The 26,042-nt window shown below is 35.5% G+C and overlaps 2 protein-coding genes across 3 annotated transcripts in view; one reads left to right on the plus strand and one right to left on the minus strand.

Moving 5' to 3' along the window:
* The first annotated feature begins 1,667 nt into the window (after positions 1-1,667).
* The window catches only part of LOC142986366 (uncharacterized), a 108,213-nt gene continuing 83,838 nt past the window's right edge, over positions 1,668-26,042 (plus strand). For both annotated transcript variants that reach the window (XR_012960356.1, XM_076134832.1), the window contains exons 1-3: positions 1,668-2,287; positions 4,759-5,157; positions 17,199-17,287. Coding sequence is in view for 1 of the 2 variants with exons in the window: in XM_076134832.1 (XP_075990947.1) it covers positions 1,969-2,287; positions 4,759-5,157; positions 17,199-17,251 (771 nt within the window). In the remaining variant the exon portion in view is untranslated. The remainder of the gene's footprint in view (positions 2,288-4,758; positions 5,158-17,198; positions 17,288-26,042) is intronic.
* On the minus strand, positions 19,547-21,851 carry LOC142986745 (facilitated trehalose transporter Tret1-like). The gene is made up of 5 exons (XM_076135360.1): positions 21,780-21,851; positions 21,211-21,343; positions 20,219-20,775; positions 20,031-20,155; positions 19,547-19,727 (listed from the first exon to the last, which is right to left on the minus strand). The coding sequence occupies exons 1-5, from the start codon at positions 21,849-21,851 to the stop codon at positions 19,547-19,549; spliced, it is 1,068 nt and encodes a 355-aa protein (XP_075991475.1).

Consider the following 26,042-nt stretch of genomic DNA (forward strand, 5'->3'; position numbering starts at 1 on the left):
GTTTTCCAAATTTGTATCAGAAGAATTTCGGTAAAATATTAAATTCAAGGTGCTATTATTTGAATTAGGAGGGCACATAAAAAATTGGCCCCGATTGCTAAATAATGACAGTCGATATGACGACTGTAAATATTAATTTAAAGGCTCGAAAGGCTTTAGACATGGGTCGACCGCCTCTTGGGCGGCTTTAACAACTGAATTGAACAATAACCCTATGAAAAAATTAAGTAAATTATGTTATCTAATAAGGATAGGAAGCATTGAACCACGCTATGAGCACAACGCGTGATAACGCCTCTAAAATAGTAAAATACTAGTTAGATAGATTTTCTGAGACTTGTTTAAAGAATCAAAAAATGTATAATTTTTTTATTTTATTTATTTATCATCATATATTATCTCGTGTAGCTATGTAAATGTAGAACCATTAGAGTGAAAATGCGTAAAGCTTCCAACGTTATGTGCTGTTTTTCATCTTTAAAAAAGGGCAGATATGTAAAAATTCAATTAAAGTGCATTCTTTGCTAGTTAAAATTGTTACTCTTCACCATGGTGGTGCAGACATCTAAAAATTTGAGTATAGTCGGTTTTTTATAATACGCTGAAAATATAAGCAGCAATAAGTGTGACTAGTTTTAAAAAAATCTACTATTTGGTAGATTAATAAGAATGAATAGAGGTGCTAGGGATATTTTTTTTTATTAGTATACGTAAAGAAAATACCTATAGTTTTTCGTAGCAGAAACAGTGTAATTTTCAAGACAAATGCGATTAAATACCTACAGGGATCTGATTCATGATTCTCTTTAGCTCCATCCAGGAATGAAAAGAGCATAGTAGTTCATCCCGTACACAATTTAAATATCGGTATGGGAATTTTCAGTCCAGTGAAATCTGGTATTGCCCGCTCACAACATTCTCCAATATTGCGGTATCCTCGGGATTAAAAACTCCAGCTGTTGGGTCATGGGTGGTCAGAATTCCGATCGATTTTTACACGCATAGAGCATATGTTTTACATATCAACACAACTCTAAAATCGATATTTTTTTTATAATGACATGAGATCAATTGAATTATACCGATCGTTTTTTTTAAAACAGGAAACGGAAACAAAATATTTGCCTATTGTATTACATTAGGTATTATAAGGTACACCTAACTTTGCTCAACAACATTAAAAATTGGATAAATGTACAAACATTGTTGAAAGTATGTTATAGAAGTAATAACAGCTTTAATTATTTTTCACGGTAATTCTGTCAGCTCTCTACACAAACATTATTTTGCGACGAGACAATTAACTATAAGACAAGACAGTGTCATCTACCAAACTACTGTACCTGTAGAGGTAATATTATAGTCTGCAGCAGCATCCTATCACTGGCAAATCGCACTCTCAGTCCCGCGAATCCCGCACCCCTGATACCGTAACATGCGGGATTGGAAAATGAGCGGAATGGAGGCATCGGTATACCAAGACTTAAAGCCGTAGTGCATAGGAAGGAAATTAAAGTAGTATCCAAATTAACTTTCAATTTTAAAATGCTAAATATTTTTCCGTAATAAATATTTTGGTAGATTCCTACAATAAGTGATGGTAGCACCAGATAAACCCCCCTCCATCACGGAACAGCCGCCATTGCTGTCAAACGTTAACGGTTAACTCGCGCAGTCGCAGTTGCACACGCGTGCTGTTAGTGTCGTGCGTAGCTATAGGTGCCGCCAAAACAACTTAAACCGAGAATGGCGCAGTAGTTACCTAAAAGAACTTAGACGCCGCACCGGGTTCACTCGATAGTCCTCGGCGCCCCGCCACGCTCAAGTTGTTTGGCAATATTTTCAGACGATAATTTGTGTAAGAAGTGATTAGTAGCTAAGAACTGAACACTGACAAAAACGGTTGTGTTTGTGTAATAAGTGAATAGTGTTTAAAACAAGAAGTGAGAGACGTTCTTCTGACCAAAAATGAGTGGTCAACTTGCATCAAGCACAGGAGCGAAGACGCCAGGCAGATCTTCAGTAGCAGCCGGTTATCAACCAGCTACCAGAAATGTTCTATTTAATTCATGTATAGTACGACCGGCCACAGATGACCCATCAAATCATGAACCATCAGGAAGAGATACACTATCTGCTAACTACGAACAATCTGACGGTGCTCAGCCATCATGCAGTTTTCACCATAGCAGTAGTGAACCAGCTGCCAGTTCGCGACCATCTCGAGTTAATAGGACAAAACCCGAATTTCAAATCCCTGAGCTAGAAGATATAAGAGCAAATGATGGTAAGTTCAGTATTTATATTGTGATCCTGCTAATTTAGTTTTTAGCTAGCGATATTAGTATTTAAATTTTCTTGTCATTTCTCTATTAATTTTTGGCTTTATTACACTGTTTTTTTTATTTGAGAAGACAGTATCAAAATTTTTATTGGCATATGTGCATTTGCTTTGTTTATTGTTTCTGATTTTATTTTAAAGTATTGGATATGCTGTGCATATTTTGTGTGAAACATGACTACTTTTGATATAAGATAGAAATAGTAGAATAGAATATAATTTCAACTGTATAAGTTATTTATTTTTCGTATAGGGTTAGTTTTGCTGCTTTAATCTTGCAGTAACTCCCATTCCAATAAAGTACTAGACTTAATTAGTTAATTCATAAATGTATAGTTGGAAAAGTCTGTGCTATAAAATAAGCTTGCGATATAGGCTAGTTAGGAGATATGTTCATTGAGAGATGGAGTCAGATTTTATAAAAAAGATTGTTCTCTTCATAAATTTAACCTAGGTGAGGTTTATGTAAATAATCTATGGCAAGAATTATAGTAAATCATTAATTTCATGTATAATTTTAAAATTTATGCAGATGTCTTATTTATTAAATGGACCCCCATTTAATATGGGATTCATGGGATATTAGTTAATTGAATTTATTTGCTTGGTGTATATTCTATGTTCTACAGATAGTCTGTTTATCCATTCATTAACTATGCATTGCGACATTTACGAATTTATGTATATGCAGAACAATATATAATTCGACATGAATACTTAATATATTTCTATTTAAGTGTGGGTAAATAATAATATGAAATCTATGGGTGGTGCATCAGTAAAAATATAACAGCATTAAACATTAAACATAGATTTCACCATCCCATTAACAAATTATCCCACTAAAACTGAATAAAAAAAAAAAAGATATTTTGTCACATTGAAATATAGGATGTGGAGCTACCAATTACTGTAAAAGTACCTGTTAACAGATAAAGACTTCAACACTAGGTTACTGTTAAAAAATAATGTATAAAGTGGTCATGATCAACACAATGTGCGTTGTTCACTCTCTCTAATATCTTAAACTGTTTTCTTAGAAAAGTTGCAACGCAAAGATATATTTATTATTTATGGCATATCAGATATGAGTATTTAGTTCTAGTATTTCTTTAGTTCAATTTATTTTCTAAAATGTTGATATTATTATTTTATATTTTCATGAATTTAACTTGATAGTAGTAAATAAAGGTAAATGCTTAATATTAGGTATTGTGTAGAAATTTTAATGCAATAGCTGTGTTTTGTTCCTTTAGTACAAAGAATCTACTAAACTGGGAGACCTGTTTGACTCATCTGCGTGTGAGTTTATGGTAATTTTGTTTATTTTATTTTCGCTTTTTACATAAACTAACACAACTAAAACCTACACCTAACCACCAAAAATCGCTTTTTTACTTCTATATAGTACATCATATTGTCAAAATACCAAGTCAGTAGTCACACAATACTAAAATTATTACTGTACCTGGAAATAAATAAAAATGAGTATTCTTCATAACATTAAATCTTTTGTTATAGAATTTAAACATATTTTCAGGTTCGATTACTTTCTTGCATGGTATGTTTTGCTTTGTAGACAGCTAGATTTTTTATCTGATTTTTTTGCAGTGTAGATAACAATAATTATAGTTTTAAATATTAAACTGTTATAGTTTGGTCGTTATCGTATCGGGCATCGTACGTAAAAGGAGCTCTTGTGTGTCATTAATTTTATAATAATCATATAATTAGTTAACTGGGGACTTGCGATAGAAATGTAGAACAAGTTAAGAAAAAAAATGTAATATCAACCATCAATTTTAGCATTGAAAAGATACGATATATTTAGTAATATGAAACAAATTATTTGTATGTGGTTATAATATTATAATAGACTAGCTGACTCGCGCTGACTTCGCTTGCGTCACATAAGAGATAATGGGTCAAAAATTTTCCCGTTTTTGTAACATTTCTTACTGGTATTCTGCTCCTATTGGTCGTAGCGTGATGACATATAGTCATAGTAGCTCTCGATAAATGGCATACCTAACACTAAATTTTTCAAATCGGACCCGTAGTTTCTTCTTCTTCTTGTCTGCTCCGTTTTGTAAAATAATTTAAAGAACTGTACTTAAAAGTTGTCTTGAATCTTCGGCGCATTTCTATCGCAATTAGGTAATACGAATATCGCAGACAATTACGACCGTACTCAAACTGACTTTACTTTGATCAATTAAATCATCAGATTATTCAACTGTCAGGTGTAATTACTATCTAATATTCTTACTTACTAATAGTAACATAATACCTAAAGATCCTTAGAAATAATTTATCGTTGATCGGACAGTGTTGCTCGAAGGTAGTTAATCTAATACTTAACTCACGAGACCCTATAGATTAGTTGTATCTATTGCTAAATTGGTATTTTTTTCCAGATCGTCCATTTATGAGGGCCATGCGACGGTCTGCATATGACGAATGTGAGGATCGCACTTTCCGGGACTGGTTAAATTTCCCTGATGTTCAAACTATGCTAAAGAGAGAGTGCAATTTAGACATTTCTTTATGCACCGAATGTGATCAGAGCAGATTCAAAAAAATTGTTCACAAAGCTCTAGAAGTATGGCTCGCGTTAAAAGATGACGTCTTGGAAGATGCAGAACAAGAATTAGATGACCAAGTAACCAACAATTACGAACGGATCGAAAGAATTCTCAGAGATTATTATGAGGAAATTTTAAAACGTGTCTACGACGCCGTTACCAAATACATTATTGAAGCAAAAACAAATAATACTGAAGACTCGGATACTGAACAAAATGTAAAAAAACGAGGTAATAAAATGTTAATTTTAGAACCAAAAACACCCACAAAGAACGATACTATTTATTTATACTATAACTTAACTTTCAGCCAACTATTGAAAGCTTATTTAGGTCCAGAACTAGATGTAGACATAATTCCTGTTCCTCTGTTAAAAGTTAGATTAAATAAACGTAAAATGTTTCTTAACTCAGAGGTAGATCCAAAGAGAGCTAAATCTAATTTAGAAGCAGAATTAATCACCGACAAAGTGGTATCAGGCGTAGATTTACAAAATGAAACACGGTCTGTTTCTTGTCTGGAAGGTGAATCACCTAGTTTACGTTCTGAAATAGTTACAGATATGGAATCATGTTCAAACATCGCGAATAATTCTCCTTCTGTTTTGAAAGAACACGTTTCTAATGAAGACTTGGGTTTAGAAGTAGCCAAATGTCAGAATTTATTACCCGCAAATGATCCAAAAGATTTTTTCCAAAACCTGGATTTGGCAGAAATAGCTAAAATTCTTGAAGATTTGCCAGACTTCGAATCATCTTCAAACTTCGAGGATGATTCTACTTCTTATTCAGATGAACATGTTTCGTATAAACATGATGCAGGCTTAAATTTAAAAGTACCCAAAAATATAGATCTAGAACACGTCAAGGCAGCCAAAGTTGTATTAAAAAGATTAGATTTAAATCAAATGATTAAAATTCATGAAGATTTGCCAGACTTCGAATCATGTTCAAACTTCGAGGATGATTCTACTTCTTATTTAGATGAACATGTTTCAGATAAACATGATGTAGGCTTAAATTTAAAAGTACCTGAAAATTTAGATCTAAGACACTTAAAATCAGCCAAAGTGGTTTTAAAAAGATTAGATTTAAATCAAATGATTAAAATATATGAAGATTTGCAAGATTTGGGAAGAAGTTCCAACGACCTAAATGGCTTCAGCTTCGATAGTGGTGCTTCAGATGTAGATTTAAATTTAAAAGTACCCAGGTGCGTAGATCTTACCAAAAACTTAAAAGAAGTCAAAATAGTATTAGAAAGACTTGATTTATCAAAGATGACTAAAATTCATGGAGAAGTTCCAGATTTGCGATCAAGTTCAAACAATATGGAATGCTCTACTTCTGACTTAGATAAACATGTTGTAGATAATACATCTAGCTATGCAGATTTAACTGCACACCTAAAAGAAGTCAAAATCCTTCTAACAAGACTCGATATATCTCCAAAGACTGATGTTCTTCTAAACCGAGAAGATCGAAATTTTGTTGTAGGCCCAGATGTTGATGAAGTTCGAAATTTAGTTGTAGGCCCAGATGTTGATGAAGTTCGAAATTTAGTTGTAGGCCCAGATGTTGATGAAGTTCGATATTTAGTGATAGAACCAGACTGTGATGAAATTCGATATGTAGTTGTAGTCAAGGATTTAGATGAGGAACGTAATCTACCTGTAGACAACGACTTAGATGAAGAACGAAATGTAGTTGTAGACCGCGACTTAGATGAAGATAGAAATGTAGTTGTAGACCGCGACTTAGATGAAGATAGAAATGTAGTTGTAGACCGCGACTTAGATGAAGAACGAAATGTAGTTGTAGACCGCGACTTAGATGAAGAACGAAATGTAGTTGTAGACCGCGACTTAGATGAAGAACGAAATGTAGTTGTAGACCGCGACTTAGATGAAGAACGAAATGTAGTTGTAGACCGCGACTTAGATGAAGAACGAAATGTAGTTGTAGACCGCGACTTAGATGAAGAACGAAATGTAGTTGTAGACCGCGACTTAGATGAAGAACGAAATGTAGTTGTAGACCGCGACTTAGATGAAGAACGAAATGTAGTTGTAGACCGCGACTTAGATGAAGAACGAAATGTAGTTGTAGACCGCGACTTAGATGAAGAACGAAATGTAGTTGTAGACCGCGACTTAGATGAAGATAGAAATGTAGTTATAGACCACGACTTAGATGAAGAACGAGATGTAGTTGTAGACCGCGACTTAGATGAAGAACGAAATGTAGTTGTAGACCGCGACTTAGATGAAGAACGAAATGTAGTTGTAGACCGCGACTTAGATGAAGAACGAGATGTAGTTGTAGACCGCGACTTAGATGAAGAACGAAATGTAGTTGTAGACCGCGACTTAGATGAAGAACGAAATGTAGTTGTAGACCGCGACTTAGATGAAGAACGAAATGTAGTTGTAGACCGCGACTTAGATGAAGAACGAAATGTAGTTGTAGACAAAGAGTTAGATGAAGAACCTATTCTTGTTGTTGTCAAAGAGTTAGATGAAGAACCTAGTCTTGTAGTCGTCAAAGTGTTAGATGAAGAACCTAGTCTTGTAGTCGTCAAAGAGTTAGATGAAGAGCCTAGTCTTGTAGTCGTCAAAGAGTTAGATGAAGAACCTAGTCTTGTTGTCGTCAAAGAGTTAGATGAAGAGCCAAGTTTTGTTGTCGACAATGAATTTGATGAAGACGCTAGTCTATTTTTAGTCAAACAATTAGATGAAGATCCGACTCTAGTTGTAGTCAAACAATTAGATGAAGATCCGACTCTAGCTGTCGTCAATGAATTTGATGAAGACGCTAGTCTAGCTGTAGATTTAGATCAAGTTCAAAATCAGCGTCTAGACCGAGATGTAGATCAAGACCGAGATTCTCATCAAACTTCAGATGACGACCGAAATGTAAGTCGAGAGTTCCGTCTAACAGAAACTCAGTCTAAAAAAGAAGTTTTAGAATTTTACTTAGACAGTCGCTATGATAAAAACATTCTGGCTTTTAAAGTATATTGTCAAATACGAAACTTATACAAAATACGCATTCACGTATTCCCTGAGACAGAAGATTTAATTACCTACATCACTCCCGATGTTTTTGAAAGATGTAGGGTAGAAAGGGCCTGCAGCTTGAGTTTCGAATCTATATTGAACTACTGGACTTACGAGATAATAATTGACTTACCAAATTTAATGATACGAAGAGTAGTTAACTACAGGCGTAAACATTGGTTGATTGACAAAGCGATACCGGGTAATGAAATAAGAAAAGAAAGTCTGGACATGATATTAAATAAAGTGCAGGCCAGTAGTGACACTAGAACAAGTACAAAAGATAATTTAATTGATTGTTTCGCGATGCTGCTCCGTGGTTTTAAAGGTGAAATCAGACATTGGTTGCTAGTCATCTTCAGCGTTCTTATGGTTGATCTTGAAGCGATGTCCGGCACCTATACAGTGCCGGCAGCGTTTACAACTATTGCCAATAAATACCAATACGTTCGGTCTTTGTACAAAGAAAGATCTAACGACGTGAACGTGGACTTGCATATTGTCGAAGTTGTCACACCATCTTATGAAATGTTCGTTGATAAATTAGGAAAGCATGATCTCAAATCTTTACCTCCTTTTAATGATTGGCTTAGCATAGAATGCGTCGTATGTACAAAAATTTTTAAGGGTTCTCCGAAGTTAAAGCTTGAGATAGTTGAACACTTCAATACACATCATAATGACGAGCCTGATTGGCAGTGTCCTAATTGCAATGATACGTTTAATGGCGCTTTCTTGGCGAGCAACCGATGGTATCATTCGTGTGATGAGTAGTGAACATGATCGAAACCGAACGAAAACCGATATTATTACCGCTGCCGTCCCGTGTTCCGTCTCACACTATTTCACGCTGTCGACGCAACTTAAACACGTTTATAATATTCATTGTCAATCTAAATTTTTGAGAAGTTCAAACATTGCTTAGTGGTCTGCTTCTGAATTAGGTAAACATGTTGTAGATAAAACACCTAACTATACAGATTAACTACACTCTTATATAAGTCAAAATCCTTGTAACAAGACTCGATATATTGCCAAAGACTGAATTTCATGAATTTACCTGTCAAAAATCAAAACAGGGAAATACAATTACATTACGTAGTGTACTTGTATAGTTTTAGTGGCGCTGTTATAATGGACGCTGAGGGCCTCAAGGGGTGATATTATTTATTGCAGAGCGGGTCGTTATAGCAGCTACCCTTAAATTAAAATACTATTTGTCAATGTCTCTTCTAGACATTTTTAAAGACGGTTTCCTGTTAGGAATTTCCGCAAAATTTATAATAAACTTTTATTTGTAGTTAGGTAAAACCAATTTATAAATTTAATTTAGGTTGGTATTTATTATTGTACTGAAGTGTCGTTATGAGGTAATGCTTGCTCCTGGGGATATTTTTGTATGTAAAGAATAATATATTTAATTATGAGTAGGCTATTTGAATGGAGATAATATTGGAATACATAATTAAAGTGCTGTATAAGTAATGAGCTCATGTGATTATTTGAATTGGACTTTTAAGTCCTTACAAATATTTTCACGTAATAGGTACCTTTACACACACGCTGTTTCGCGCGTGAAACAGCAATGGGAAGAGCGCGGCGCGCACTTCAAAGAGCGCGTGTGAAGGCACCTATTGTCTATTATTTTGATACTAGCTGAAGCCTGCGACTTCTTCCGCATAATAAAACGTATGCCATTTGCCAAAAATGCACGCTGATTGGACATATATTTTTCCTTTGTTTCAAAGTTCGAGAACTACTTACTTAAAATGCATTAGCTATTGGAAATGGAGGTTTAAGCTGAACGTCCACCGCCAGCTAAAATAAGTTAGTTCAGTTTAGCTCGCATAGTCGAGACAGTTTTTCTTACATGTGCGTCCACCGCAAACTAAGCTAAGCTTAGTAAAATATATAAACTTTTCAACTATGCGAGCTAAACAAAACTAACTTATTTTAGCTGGCGGTGGACGTTCGGCTTTAATAAAGGAAATGCGAAATTACTTAGCAGTACCGACCGATCATATCACCTTTTTCATTTTGGCTTACAGTCAATTAGTAGTTTCTTCAGGAGTCTTTCTGATCTTTTACGTGAGTTCAACGGCTTTGTTGTTCCCATCTATGCCAAGTGGCTGGGAACCAAGCAGGCTTACCTTTGTTAGTTCCTATTTTGCTTGGGTTATTTGTACTTAATAATATTTACAATATTAGACGTAATTTTTATACCAGTTGGCGCTAATGTCCCCGGCGTATTCCCTGGTATATCTGATCGATAAAGTATTTATATTTCGGACTATGTCCTCTTAGGCAGATATATTTAAATGCCTAAGTATCCCTGACTTTTTCTAGTTTGTTGTGACACAAGTCTAAATGACTGAATAGTTCAGACTATGCCTATCTAGGCAGATATATTTAAATGCCTAAGTATCCCTGACTTTTTCTAGTTTGTTGTGACACAAGTCTAAATGACTGAATAGTTCAGACTCTGCCCATCTAGGCAGATATATTTAAATGCCTAAGTATCCCTGACTTTTTGTAGTTTGTTGTGACACAAGTCTAAATGGCTGAATAGTTCAGACTATGTCCTGTTAGGCAGATATATTTAAATGCCTAAGTATCCCTGACTTTTTGTAGTTTGTTGCGGCACAAGTCTAAATGACTGAATAGTTCATACTGTGCCCATCTAGGCAGATATATTTAAATGCCTAAGTATCCCTGACTTTTTGTAGTTTGTTGCGGCACAAGTCTAAATGACTGAATAGTTCATACTGTGCCCATCTAGGCAGATATATTTAAATGCCTAAGTATCCCTGACTTTTTGTAGTTTGTTGCGGCACAAGTCTAAATGACTGAATAGTTCAGACTATGTCTATCTAGGCAGATATATTTAAATGCCTAAGTATCCCTGACTTTTTGTAGTTTGTTGTGACACAGGTCTAAATGACTGAATAGTTCAGACTATGCCCATCTAGGCAGATATATTTAAATGCCTAAGTATCCCTGACTTTTTGTAGTTTGTTGCGGCACAAGTCTAAATGACTGAATAGTTCAGACTATGCCCATCTAGGCAGATATATTTAAATGCCTAAGTATCCCTGACTTTTTGTAGTTTGTTGCGGCACAAGTCTAAATGACTGAATAGTTCAGACTATGCCCATCTAGGCAGACATATTTATGCCTAAGTATCCCTGACTTTTTGTAGTTTGTTGCGGCACAAGTCTAAATGACTGAATAGTTCAGACTATGTCCTGTTAGGCAGATATATTTAAATGCCTAAGTATCCCTGACTTTTTGTAGTTTGTTGCGGCACAAGTCTAAATGACTGAATAGTTCATACTGTGCCCATCTAGGCAGATATATTTAAATGCCTAAGTATCCCTGACTTTTTGTAGTTTGTTGCGGCACAAGTCTAAATGACTGAATAGTTCATACTGTGCCCATCTAGGCAGATATATTTAAATGCCTAAGTATCCCTGACTTTTTGTAGTTTGTTGCGGCACAAGTCTAAATGACTGAATAGTTCAGACTATGTCTATCTAGGCAGATATATTTAAATGCCTAAGTATCCCTGACTTTTTGTAGTTTGTTGTGACACAGGTCTAAATGACTGAATAGTTCAGACTATGCCCATCTAGGCAGATATATTTAAATGCCTAAGTATCCCTGACTTTTTGTAGTTTGTTGCGGCACAAGTCTAAATGACTGAATAGTTCAGACTATGCCCATCTAGGCAGATATATTTAAATGCCTAAGTATCCCTGACTTTTTGTAGTTTGTTGCGGCACAAGTCTAAATGACTGAATAGTTCAGACTATGCCCATCTAGGCAGACATATTTATGCCTAAGTATCCCTGACTTTTTGTAGTTTGTTGCGGCACAAGTCTAAATGACTGAATAGTTCAGACTGTGCCCATCTAGGCAGATATATTTAAATGCCTAAGTATCCCTGACTTTTTGTAGTTTGTTGCGGCACAAGTCTAAATGACTGAATAGTTCAGACTATGCCCATCTAGGCAGACATATTTATGCCTAAGTATCCCTGACTTTTTGTAGTTTGTTGCGGCACAAGTCTAAATGACTGAATAGTTCAGACTATGCCCATCTAGGCAGACATATTTATGCCTAAGTATCCCTGACTTTTTGTAGTTTGTTGCGACACAAGTCTAAATGACTGAATAGTTCATACTGTGCCCATCTAGGCAGATATATTTAAATGCCTAAGTATCCCTGACTTTTTGTAGTTTGTTGCGGCACAAGTCTAAATGACTGAATAGTTCAGACTGTGCCCATCTAGGCAGATATATTTAAATGCCTAAGTATCCCTGACTTTTTGTAGTTTGTTGCGGCACAAGTCTAAATGACTGAATAGTTCAGACTATGTCCTGTTAGGCAGATATATTTAAATGCCTAAGTATCCCTGACTTTTTGTAGTTTGTTGCGGCACAAGTCTAAATGACTGAATGGTCCGGACTATGTCCTTTTAGGCAGATATATTTAAATGCCTAAGTATCCCTGACTTTTTGTAGTTTGTTGTGACACAAGTCTAAATAACTGAATAGTTCAGACTATGTCCTCTTAGGCAGATATATTTAAATGCCTAAGTATCCCTGACTTTTTGTAGTTTGTTATGGAACAATTCTAAATGACTGAATAGTTCAGACTATGTCTATCTAGGCAGAAATATTTAAATGCCTAGGTATTCCTGGCTTTTTCTAGTTTATTGTGGCATAAGTCTAAATGACTGTATAGTTCAGACTATGCCCATCTAGGCAAACATATTTATGCCTAATATACCTGGCTTTTTCTAGTTTGTTGTGACACAAATCTTAATGACTTAATTAGTTCAGACTATGTCTATCTAGGCAGATATATTTAAATGCCTAAGTATCCCTGGCTTTTTCTAGTTTGTTGTGACACAGGTCTAAATGATTGAATAGTTCATACTATGTCCTTTTAGGCAGATATATTTTAGTGCCTAGGTATCCCTGGCTTTTTCTAGTTTGTTGTGACACAAGTCTTAATGACTTAATTAGTTGAGACTATGTCCATCTAGGCAGACATATTTATGCCTAAGTATTCCTGGATGTTTCCTCACTTCTTCAAGTTTATATGATTGTATGGTTCGAATTCTATTCAATGAGTTGTGGCTGAGATCTGGCGTCTAGAGAATTGTATAACATTTTCAATTATTTATTTATTAAACATCTTTATAACACATAGTTCGCTCAAAGTATACTTCAAAAGCGGGTGTAGAGTGCGTGAGCGGGATACTAAGCAATTACTTCAGAAATTGATTCAAGATCGGTCAGAATATGGTCGGGTCGGTCGTAGAGGCGAGGATTTTTAGTACGTTTACACTCTAAGCATCCTGAACCGAATTCTGAAGAAATTGCTTAGGATCCCGCTCACGCACTGTACACTTGCTTTTTTGAGTGAACTAACAGTTATTTAGTTGATGTCCTACAAAACTGCCGATGCAGTTTGACTGTAGGATCGAAAGCAAACCCGAGTTTGAACTTTGTACGGAAACTCATTATACGGATCAAGTCGAATATAACAGCTAGTTTAATTTAAAAGAGCTTTGCACACAAACACATTTTTCCATAAGAGTAAGCAGAGACCAGGTAACGACACTAAGTACGATCCTTACAACTTTTCTTGCTTCGTATACATCCATTCATCTATTGATACAGGATGGGCTAGTTTGATATTTATACAATTGTTTTGCGCTGAAAATACTTGGATACCATTTAATCATGTCATAAAAAATATAATTTGAAGTATGGGGTCTATACCTAACATGTTATAACTTGTTTTCAATGTCCCTGTATTAAGTGTATTTTACAAGTATTATTCTTTGCCATAATATATTGTTTTGTACTTCATATTATTACAATTACTAATTAAAGAAAGCTCAATAAGTATCTTTTATAAACTTAGTGTGTATATCATAGTATGTAAGCCTATGCGATTTCTTGTAACAACAAGCGAATTTTTGTAATGTATATACCAAAGCGAATTGTTTAATATATAAGGAGAATGTAATCATAAATGACAATAGCCACCTTTACACATACACTCTGCCGCACGTTCTTAGGAGCGTGCAGGATTACGCGCGGGAAGGCAGTGCGGTCTTCGCTCGCGATTTTCTTCGCGGGCTTGACAGATGAGCGCGGTGCGTGGTCTTTCCTTTTCCCATACACTCGCGATTGTTGTTTCATGCGCTATAGTGTGTGTGTAAAGGTGGCTACTGTATGTTGATATTAATATAATTATGTGATTGAGTAAAAGTCTAACTTTTGTATTTTTAAACGCATTGAATTAAGATTCTTTTCTCTATAATAATATAATTCTGATCTAATGTTAGTCTTAAATAATAAGGTTTGCCAAATATGTATTGAGATACAACCTCTCACATTTTGTCTAGTCTGGTCATTTAAATGTCATAATATGCTGTGCGAATACACTTTACTTTTAATTATTTTGCGTTTAATGTTTATTTATGCCCTATAGTTGAAAAGGCAGCAAATAAGTATAAAAGAGTGTACAAAGGCGCTTTATTTCGCTAAGCTAAATTGTAACGGAGCGACATAGAAAAATATAAAAGCTATGGGCAGATTGCGCCTGTTTTTGCTACTTCCGACAATATATACTCAATTGCGCCAAGAATGTTAGATGCGTCTTTTCTACTATCGGGGGCAGAATTACTCATGTGATGATGCTTAACTACAAACATTATATTATCGAGTTTGCATTGCCAGCAACGAAGTATAGTGTAAGCTAAATAATAAGTTAGTTATAAGTGCGAATTTATATAATCTTTGATTGTCAGTGATGCTATCCGTTCAATAAACGGTATTTTTTTATCTTATTCTGGTGGTTTTGATGTCAATCCCTTAACCCTATTAATGTGTAGGTACATCACTGAACTAACTATTGCTTGCGTTTAAGTACACTTTCACACTAATTATTAAAATCTAATCACACACTTATGATAGTCGTAACATTTACTGAATCTAAGCTCGATAAGGGGGTAACTTAGTGCCTTATGAGAAGAGTTAGCAAGAAACTCACGGCCATTCTTCACCACTAACATGAATTTACTAAAGAATTGGTTTATATTAAAATATTTGAGGCAGAACTGGTAGTTAATAGTGCCATAAGTCATGACGCTAAGACATGTGACAATGTGACCTGAGTTTCATCACCAACTAGCAGACCCGCGCAACTTCGCTTGCGTCACATAAGAGAATCATAATTGTCCCCGTTTTTGTAACATTTTTCAGTGGTACTCTGCTCCTATAGGTCGTAGCGTGATGATATATAGCCTATAGCCTTCCTCGATAAATGGGCTATCTAACACTGAAAGAATTTTACAAATCGGACCAGTAGTTCCCGATATTAGCGCGTTCAAACAAACAAACAAACAAACTCTTCAGCTTTATAATATTAGTATAGATGATGATTATATTACACAAATAAAGTCACATCTCTTTCAGACCACACAGATCTATGTGCTGTCTAAGTCCTTTTTTCCGCTAATCCTTTTAAAGTGGCGCCAGGGGTCCGTACTGAAAAAAGGTTGGAACACCCTGTTCTAGATAATTTTGGTTCTAGCGTCACGTCGTCAAATTATCTATACTAATATAATAAAGCTGAAGAGTTTGTTTGTTTGTTTGTTTGTTTGTTTGTTTGTTTGAACGCGCTAATCTCAGGAACTACGGGTCCGATTTGAAAAATTCTTTCAGTGTTAGATAGCCCATTTATCGAGGAAGGCTATAGGCTATATAACATCACGCTACGGTCATTAGGAGCGGAGCAGCAACGAAAAATGTTACAAAAACGGGGAAAATTTTGAACCATTCTCTTAGGTGACGCAAGCGAAGTTGCGCGGGTCAGCTAGTGTATGATAATTAGGCATACTGGTATTAAGAAAGTGTCCTAGTTTTATCAACTATTGTAATAAATAGTTTCATATCTCATCTATTCCTCTATAAAGCTAATAACTTGAGTTGCATACACAAGTGCTGTGCTAACCTGAACGCTGTAACAAGATTGTTTTCTTACCTCACATGACTATACCAAAATTAATAAAACAACGACACTTCATTTACACCATAAAATAGGAGGGTATAGATAGATCAATTGAAAGATAGATAGAGTATAGATAAGGCTACGAGCTGAGTTAAATATCAGTTAAAGAAGACGTCTAACCAGGTATCCATATTATTACTCCCTGATAAAACCATATGTTAGGAGCACATGCCAACAGATATGTGATACTAGCTGACCCGCGCAACTTCGCTTGCGTGACATAAGAGAGAATGGTTCAACATTTTCCCCGTTTTTGTAACATTTTTTACTGGTACTCTCCTATTGGTCGTAGCGCGATGATATATAGCCTATAGCCTTCCTCGATAAATGGGCTATCTAACACTGAAAGAATTTTTCAAATCGGACCAGTAGTTCCCGAGATTAGCGCGTTCAAACAAACAAACAAACTCTTCAGCTTTATAATATTAGTATAGATTATGAATAATATAAAGTAGTAGTTAAAATGGTTAGCAACAAAACGAGGGTTAGCTTGGGAACCTTTTGTTAGTTATTATTTGAATGCTGCAAACATAAAAGATAGATTTAAAATATACTTCATTTAATCCTTTAAGAATAAACAGGATTTTGTTAAGTATGTAACAGTAGTTATTCAGTCTTCCAAACCCACCGACAAAAGGTTTTGTATAATTGTTATTATAAAAGCTTTCTGTGGCCGTTTTTTTAACAATACGAGATTGAACCGACAACCTGAAATTTCATATCTTTTATCAAAAGCGGTGCAGATCTTTTGATATTTATCGTCTTTAAAGAATCTCCATGTAAGTATTTATTTGATAAACCGGCGTATGGCTTTATAAAATGCCACCCTTCTGTCCCTATGTGTCTGCCATCTGGCTATACAGTTAAAAGGAGTCGACGGCATAGTAACAAATATAATACGTCTCCTAAATGCATTTTATTATTGTTGGTACTGTAATTGGACGTTGGGCAGCTGCGAGATTGAATGGACCAACGCTCCCCTGAATTAATGGTCCGGTAATTTTGAAAACATGAACTCTTTTGTACGCATTATGCACATTTTACTCTCCTTGCGAATTAGTATAAAAAATGTATCGCACGTGTGACCCAAATACTGGATTGAAAGTATCTGATGTTTTCTAGAACACACAAAGGATCATGCGAGAGTTGGTCGTTGGCTGAGCCAGACTGGTTGAGACTTTCAACTGCCGCCGAGTTACGTTGATGAAAAGGTAAGGAAATAAAGGCATTAAGCAAGTAATGCAATGCGATAGTACAGAAGTTGTAGGTTGTCGTTTTAGGCTTAGGTACTTACTTAGGGCTGAGCGATTCACAGCGAATTATATCTACTTGAGATCGTAGGCAATTTTTTTTTAAACATTATTATATTTGATAGTTGTCGGATTCGATAGTTATATGATTAGTTATATGTAGATGTTTTGTCATATAGGTAAATGAACTACAATAACGAATAGGAGAAAACAGTCCGAACTTATTTATTTACCGTAGGAGTCAACTTGATACCTACGGCAGGATTAGTCGGGCTACTCAAAGGTATTTGATAGGACATAACCCCTGTTATAGGTGTCAATAAACAATTTGAACACAAGCAGGTGTTTTAGAAAATAAACTAAACATAGACCTAGCGCAGATGATTCTCGATTTACTGATTTACCAACGTAGCGCGGTTGACTATTCTGCCACAGGCGACCGAAGCGCCAGCTTTCGACGCCGCACCCTGTAGTTCTTTCCAAGTGGACCTTAAAATCTTTGATTATGTTGTGCGACTATCCCCCGGTTTCTGAGTGCATTTAGCGGTAGTTTATCTATTCAATATCGTTTTTCATGAGTTTCATGTTCATGTTTCAGTTTTGTATGAGTTTCAATGCTATTGAATAGATAAAGTACCACTAAATGTACCTCAGAAACCGGGGGTATATAGGCTTATAATAATAGTGCCGTCATTTAGCCGGGGAAAAGAGAAAAATAAATATAAGAAATAAATAATTATAATGTTTAAGCGACATAGTTCAAGTTGTTTGGAGGCACCTATCTTTATACAACGTGTCCCAAAACTCAACGTCAAAACGAAAACCTGAGCTAGGCCGAGTTGTGTTGGCTCTCAAAAAGTAATTAAAAAAAATCTATCTCGTGTAGTTTAAAAATGACAACCATTTTTGTAAAATTGCCACCCTCTGATGAGTTTAGTCTACTGTGGCAACAAATGACTTCTTTTCTAGTTCTTTTTTTATGTGGAGTATTCTTAAGTAACGCTCCTACAAAATTCAATTCATTATTTGCACACAACTCGGCCTTGCTCAGGTTTTCGTTTTGACGTTGAGTTTTGGGACACGTTGTATATATTTTACCAAATCTGACTTATAAATCGCTTTTCATAGCAAAAAGATGCTAATTTTTGACAGCAATAACCGTCCAATCTATGCAATAACAGTCAGAGGTTGTCTAACCCACTTATCGTAAGTATATTGAACGCTGAGCGATATAATATCTACGTCATAATACAACTATCTTCAGTGATGTCTAGATTGGACTATACCATTAAGTTATCGACAACTTAGGAACTACATTATCGATACGTTTAATCTAGGTAATAAGGTAATATTAGGTTTGACTTGATGAGACAGAACATTAAAAAAAAAATATACGATAAACAGACGCACTATTAAACTTATTTTGCTCCATTCACTCTCATATACATCTACTATTACCGCCAGCAATATTTACCTATATAACTATTTTACCAGAAGTATGATTCAAAAGAACATCAACTGTATCGTTAAAACCTTTATGTTATAACTTTTTCTTGTTGATATAACCATTTAAAATGCGCACGCCCTATACAAGAATAGATACAAACTATGACGTCATATTGCTTAGATCGCCGACTATATAATCAGCAATAATGGATAAACTATACTCTCTTTTATTGCACAAAGGTATACTTGATATACGAAATATCATTATTGATTCGGATCATTAAACATTCTATGTGTGATATACTTTTTACCTAATAAAGATTTAAGAAAAGCCTATTTGTTTTCAACTTTATCCAACCTTGTATCTAAGTATTATTTTTATCAATATTATTATCTAAAATACATGTCTAATTTTGTGTTCTATATGACTGCCTGAATTGAACTTTTTTTACCTAGGTAAGTATACTAAATATAACCTATACAACTTGTTTATTTCGTTTAGGCACTTGTGGTTAGGGTTTAGGGGTTAAGTATTAAATTTATTTTTACATAGAAGCTTACTTTATTAATTCTTGAAGTCAAAAATATATGAACATTATACAAAGCTAGTTAGTACAGACTCAGTCATTCTTTTAAATATTAAGTACATAGTTGCACACGTTGAAGTAAAGATTTTAAAGTGGGGTATTGTAAATAGTTCTACTAGTATCTATCTTCAGTAAGCGCTCTAATGCGTGTCAAAATAATTGACTGCTTGAAAACAGTTACTATAATTTATTGACTTGATGGTACAGTTGCTACATCTTTACCGCTTTTTTCATCTTTCTTCTTATACAACGAATCTTCAATATCTTGCAATGTTCTTCCATTAGTTTCTGGTAGTAAAATACTCAAGAGCACACCGGCAATAAGCGCAGAAAACCCGAATTTGGCAAACAACGCCGTTGTGCCGTATCTGTTCATAATCTCAGGCGTAATAAAAACAGAAATGGACAACAAACTGAAAGATATTGCTGTACTTAAACCAGACGCTAATCCACGCACTTTGGTCGGAAATATTTCGGCGACGAATGACCACGTCATTCCACTTAACGCAGTCGCAAACATTATGTATGTTACCATGAGGGTCACGGGCAACCACACAAGCCCTTCTGGGTTTATGCACAAGTAAATAATTAAGGCTATTAATAAAAACCCAGTGCTCAAACAACACACCAAGTAAGAAGGTTTCCTAGGAAAGCGCTGAGCAAGTGCACACATTATCACTGTGGTTACTATCCTCATAGAATCAGTTACCATGATCAGCATGAATGAATCAACACCAGAAAATGTCTTCTCGAATATATCTTCGGCGTAGAAAGATATAGTATTTCCACCGCTCCACTGAAATGATATAAATAAGAGGAATACAATGGCCATAGATTTCATAAACGGTTTACTACAAACTGTATTCGCCATGTCCTTGACGGAAAACTTGTCTTCTTCCTTCCTGCTAGTCTCAAGTACTTTAGCCAGTTCTTTCTCTGACTTCTCACTATTTCCTCTGAATAATCTAAATGACTCCACACCTTCCTCAGTTTTTCCTTTCGCAAGAAGCCACAATGGACTCTCTTTTACGAACATCAGTATCACCACATTTATGATATTCGGTATTGAAAATAAAAAGCAGGCAGTTTTCCAGTGAACACATTTTTCTAAGGCGTGGCTGATTAAGATTCCTAAGTGTGCGGCTGCAGAGAGACAGAACAAGGCGATGGGTCTGTACTGGGGCTCGGTTAGTTCTCCAACGTAGACTACTGTGGTTGGTCTTACGAATCCCACGCAGACGCCGGTGATGAATCTCCCGACCAGCATCTGTGTGCTGTTGGTCGAGAAGCCTGTGATGACCCAGCCTATAATGAAAGGCAAGACCAGGGTGATCTGGGCCATTTTCCTCCCAATCCTGTCGCTCAAGTTTCCGGCGAAGACACAGCTTATGATTGCTGCCAACGGAACGGTAGAAGCTGAAATATAAGAAGAGATAGCTATAATATTTTCATTAGCGACATGTTCTTTATAATTAAACTAGCTGACCCGCGCAACTTTGCTTGCGTTACATAAGAGAAATGGGTCATAAATTTCCCCGTTTTTGTTACATTTTTTGTTACTACTCCACTCCTTATTGTCGTAACATAGCGTTATATAGCAAGCCTTTATCAATAAGTAGGCTATCCAAGAGTATACTAATCTTTCAATGCGTACCAGTAGTTCCTGAGGTTAGCGCGTTCGATGAAACAAACTCTACAATTTTATTATATTAGTATAGATACTAATACAATCTATAGTTAAACTATCAATAGGTGAGTGAAAAATGAATTGATATACTATGCATAGTTTAGAAGGGTTCCACTGCTCGTTAACAGTAAGTTATCTACTAGTAGGTTATTGGGTAAACATACCAATCCAGGAGTCATATCTCATATCATAGGAGAAGTTGGGGTCATTCTTCAGCTGCGGCGTCAACACAGCCGTGAAGCCTAGCGTCTGGCCCATTGATATCGTCAGCATAAATGCCGCTACTGACGCGAAAACCTGTGATACGAAATAAAAGTATTTGTTAACTTTATTTTATTTTACATAGGAAGACCAACAGTACATAATCTTAAATATAGAAATTACATAGCACACTGATGTCTTTACCGTATGTAAGTAAAATTGTATACTCGTAATGTCGAAATTTATTCCCTAATTGCCATAGTATGTTGACAAAATGGAGTTGGCCAGCTTGGTGGACTCAAAGCCTAACCCCTCCCTCATTACGGGAGGAGACCCTTGCCCAGCAGTGGGACATTAATGGGTTAAATTTATTTATTTATTATACGTATGTATACGTACGGGATACGTGCCGACGCCACCAAGGCGTCTTAGAGAGGCAGGGCTCTTATACCATTTTTTAGAAAACTCAGAAAAATATGTACATGTACAGTTGTAATAGATATATAAATAATAGAGATATATATAGAAATACCTGTCTGTATATATGGGCGGATTGCTCCCAATGACTCGGCACCGCTCCGTTGACCACATTGATGATGGCCATGCTTATTCCAGTTTATAATCTTTACATCTTCAGCGAAACTGCACGTGATTTTCTGTGGAATAAATGTTGTTTATCATCACTACATATTATAAAACAAAGACCCTCGCCATATGGACGGGAAGGTTTTCCCCAATAGAAGTGATTCACGCGAGAATCTTTAGTGTGCCTATTGGTTAATGAGTTTTTATGAAAATAAAGTAGTTAAATATTTATTTAGTAAGCAAAAATATTTTTAAACTTGTACTCGTAAAAGGTTCATCCAATATGCTCATAGTATGCATTAAAAATATTACAAAATTACATTTGCCACTTTTTGATTCTGACCAATTAACGAAACTATGTCGTCACTATGTCGTATTTCAATAATATTTAAGTATGTGTCTTTTAGAATTTTTATATATTATCTAATTTGACTTGCAGCCAACCACCGAACTACTACTATTCTATACTACTACTACTACTACAATTTAAAACAAACAAAAAATCGAGTATTGAACTGCAATTGAGTTCCGAGTTCATGCAGTACCATGTCTTAAAGGTTCGCTAGTTATGAAACGAACGAGTAAGACGTTAAAACAAGTGTATTTAAGTCTTGTAACTTCAGTAATAACCAATCATGACAATCTTGACACGTGGTATAAGAGTGAAATAACAATAAGATAGACAACTTGGTGCTGTGTTTCATTACCAAAACACAATCGATGTGCTTCGTTCTTGGTAATAACCGAAAAGAAAAGGCATTAATTGAACGCGTGGCCTTCCACGTGCTTGTAATGTGAAAGATTATGTTATACCACTTGGGTTTAAAACGTAAGGCAAATCACTAATTTACTAAAAAATCACTAACCCTCTTATTCATAAAAATATATGAAGTTATGAAAGGCTCGTACAGAGTTTTATTTCTTTCTCTCCTTAGCGAAATGAAAAAGAAAAAACAAATTGTAGTAGTTCTTTAACTAAAATAGGTTTATAGTGTGTTTATGAATAAGAGGGTTAAGTTCGCACAGACGCACAGCTTCAGGGGATTATCACGTTACTTAGTTGACAACTATTGAATAGCCACTGTGCTGTACATTGTGTCCTCTCTTAGATTACAGTGATAAACAATTTACGTCAAAGCAGCACTGTACTGAAAAGTGATCATCAATTTGACATACACAATTTGTCATCTGAGATACGTGAAAAGCCCGCAAAGCCTGTTTACATGACAAGCGTTGAATACGCGTTTTGATAACGCATTTTTAATACTATAAACATTTTATTAAAACTAAGGCGAGTTAGCATGTTTACGACACTACTCACACTTACTTTTAGAAGTATGATAAACGAGCTAGAGAATGGGTAATTTTTTTCTCCGTTTTTGTAACATTTTTTACTTGTACTCTGCTTCTATTGGTCGTAGCGTGATGATATGTAGCCTCTAGCCTTCCTCGGTAAATGGACTACGAGTATCTAACATTGAAAGATTTTTATTAAATCGGACCAGTAGATCCTGAGATTAGCGCGTTCAAACAAACAAACTCTTCAGCTTTACAATATTATAGTATAGATAACATTGTTAACATCACTTGACCCTTACATGCCTGAAAGTTTCTGGAAGAATTCTAAAAGACGAAACTAAAACTAAAACAAAAAAATGCTAAGCTATAAATCCGCGCTTGACTAGCGTGGGGAACTCTTTGCTCATTGTTGGAGAAGACACGTGCCTAAACCTCTAGCCCATGAAATGAATATTATTTTCAGTTCTTGTTTCAGTAATATCTATGAATATTTTGTCTGTCATATGAACAGTAGCTCAATTCTCTACTACTATCGACTACCGACAACCGAACTGTCATCGAGAAATTTTGTATGAAAATCTGATCATCGCCTCTGACGGGTGTCGTCGGAAACATTTTGGCAGTACATTCTAAATGTCAAATGTCGATAGCTAGCCGGTTGTCGGTAGTCGATAGTGGTAGAGAATCGAGGTACAGAGACACATATAAAACTAGCTGACCCGCGCAACTTCGCTTGCGTCACATAAGAGAGAATTAATCAAAATTTTCCCCGTTTTTGTAACATTTTTTACTGCTGCTCTGCTCCTATTGGTCGTAGCGTGATGGTATATAGCCTATATCCTTCGTCGATAAATGGGCTATCTAACAAAGAAAAAAATTTCAAATCGGAGAAGTAGTTCCTGAGATTAGCGCGTTCAAACAAACAAACAAACTCTTCAACTTTATAATATTAGTATAGATAACGGCTTTTTCCACGGTAGCAGGCAGATCCAAAGAACACTATAAGCTATGTTCCCTGCAAACTTTTGCTCCATTCACATTCACAAAGTGACCTCCATAATAAAAATAAGATGTTTTTTAAATCATGTTTATTTGACGAATCGTTTGTGATGGTAATAATATGTTAATTATTGTAAGGTACAATAGGGCTACGTTATATTGCTAATGTACCTTGAAATTCAGACTGTGTTGATTCTTTATATCTTGGCACGTGATTGTAAATAATAATGTAACAGCTTCTTTGGACGGTAGTTAACGCTCATAGCAAGAGTCGGTTGGGAAAGGGATCGTCACCGTACTAACTCGAGCTGCTGACGGTTAGTCGTTTGACGGCAAGGAAGAATGGCGTGGCGGAGACTATTTCCGTTCCAATACGTCTGTTGTGACCTTAAGGAGTATAATCTATAAATTATTTTTTTATCGAATAGTTATTGTCTTGTTAATTAATAGTGTCTGGCATTGACGATTTGTCTTAACTGTAATTAATATTGCTGTGTATTTCCAAAATAAAGTAGATGAATTAGACTGGCCACCATCAGCTACATAAGCCTTCTCAATTTTGTCGGATAGCTGCGAACCTAGGATCTCTACTACGCTGTAGGACTGCAGTAGACAAACTAGTGTTAAAATTTCTTAAATAAGTTGTTTAGCAACTGTTAATAGACATCATTGTTACCGATTATTTCCTGCTTTTTAAGTATTGAAGAATGAAGATGCTAAAATCTAAATTAAACTAAGCGGCCAATAACCTATGAGTTGTCCGCGCCAAAAATTGCTTAACTCTCTGATCGCTAACCGACTAGTGAGCGCAATAAATAGTCGTTTAACGTACTCTGCTTCTTAATTTCTTAGTCTTTCAATAGTTAAAGAATGTAAGTTAAATGTTCCAATTTAACTTGCATTATATTCATAATTATTTAATTTTTGCTCTTACCTTTGAATACAGGGCTTAGTTTAAAATTAAAATGGGTATGTTTAATATCAATAATTTTTTCCTAATATTCTGAACGATACAATATTATTAAGAAGAAGAAGATAGTGGTATACTACCAAATACGGATAATTTGTTTTATCGCTAGCTTTTTAGGTGAATTATTTGCTTATATCTTTCATCAAATTTACCCTAAGGTCTATGGTACATTAAATATTTAAGAACGATGCGGAAGAATAATTTTGTAAATAACTACATCATTAGCAATTACCCGCGACTCTGTCCGTGTGGACTAGATATAGTTAGAGGGCTTTTTATCTATAGTCTAAGTTTGTAAATCAGTCAGTGGTTTTAGCAGGAAAGCATAAGTGGTAGAGTTAATTTCGAAATGAATATATATCCATTTTAATATCAATTCATTTAACACTGATGATAGTCGTTACAATTACTGAATTTGCCACTAGTGCGAAAAGGGGATAGAGCCTTATGAGAAGTGCTAGCAAGAAATTCACGAACCTCGCTTGAATTAAAAATATTAGTATTAAATATTGTAACAGTCACTCACGTGTTCAAAGGTGTTGTTGCCTCGGAGGTCGGTAGGCCTATGTATTACTTACTAAAAGACAACTTATTGTACTAGTAACCGGAACAAAATGGTTTACAGGTCCATTTCATGGTTGCGATGGACCGCAAGGTTGGCGGAGATGTACCGTGTCTACATTGTTACCAGTACACACGTGGCCAAGTTGACAAAAAGCAGTCTATGGGTCAGTATTAAAGGCTTACGGATTTGTCTAATAGCGGATCTTATAGATCAATGACAGCATTGTTTTCAAACATTTGAAAACAATTCTGTCAGAATTCTATATGCGGGCTTATCACGTATCTCAGTTGAGAGCTAGTGTACGTCAAATTGATGGTCACTTTACAATACATTGCTGCTTTGAAGTTACGTGTTTATCACTGTATTCTAAGAGAGAA

The sequence above is a fragment of the Anticarsia gemmatalis genome, chromosome Z (genome assembly GCF_050436995.1).
Source record: "Anticarsia gemmatalis isolate Benzon Research Colony breed Stoneville strain chromosome Z, ilAntGemm2 primary, whole genome shotgun sequence".
Taxonomy (NCBI): Eukaryota; Metazoa; Arthropoda; class Insecta; order Lepidoptera; family Erebidae; genus Anticarsia; species Anticarsia gemmatalis.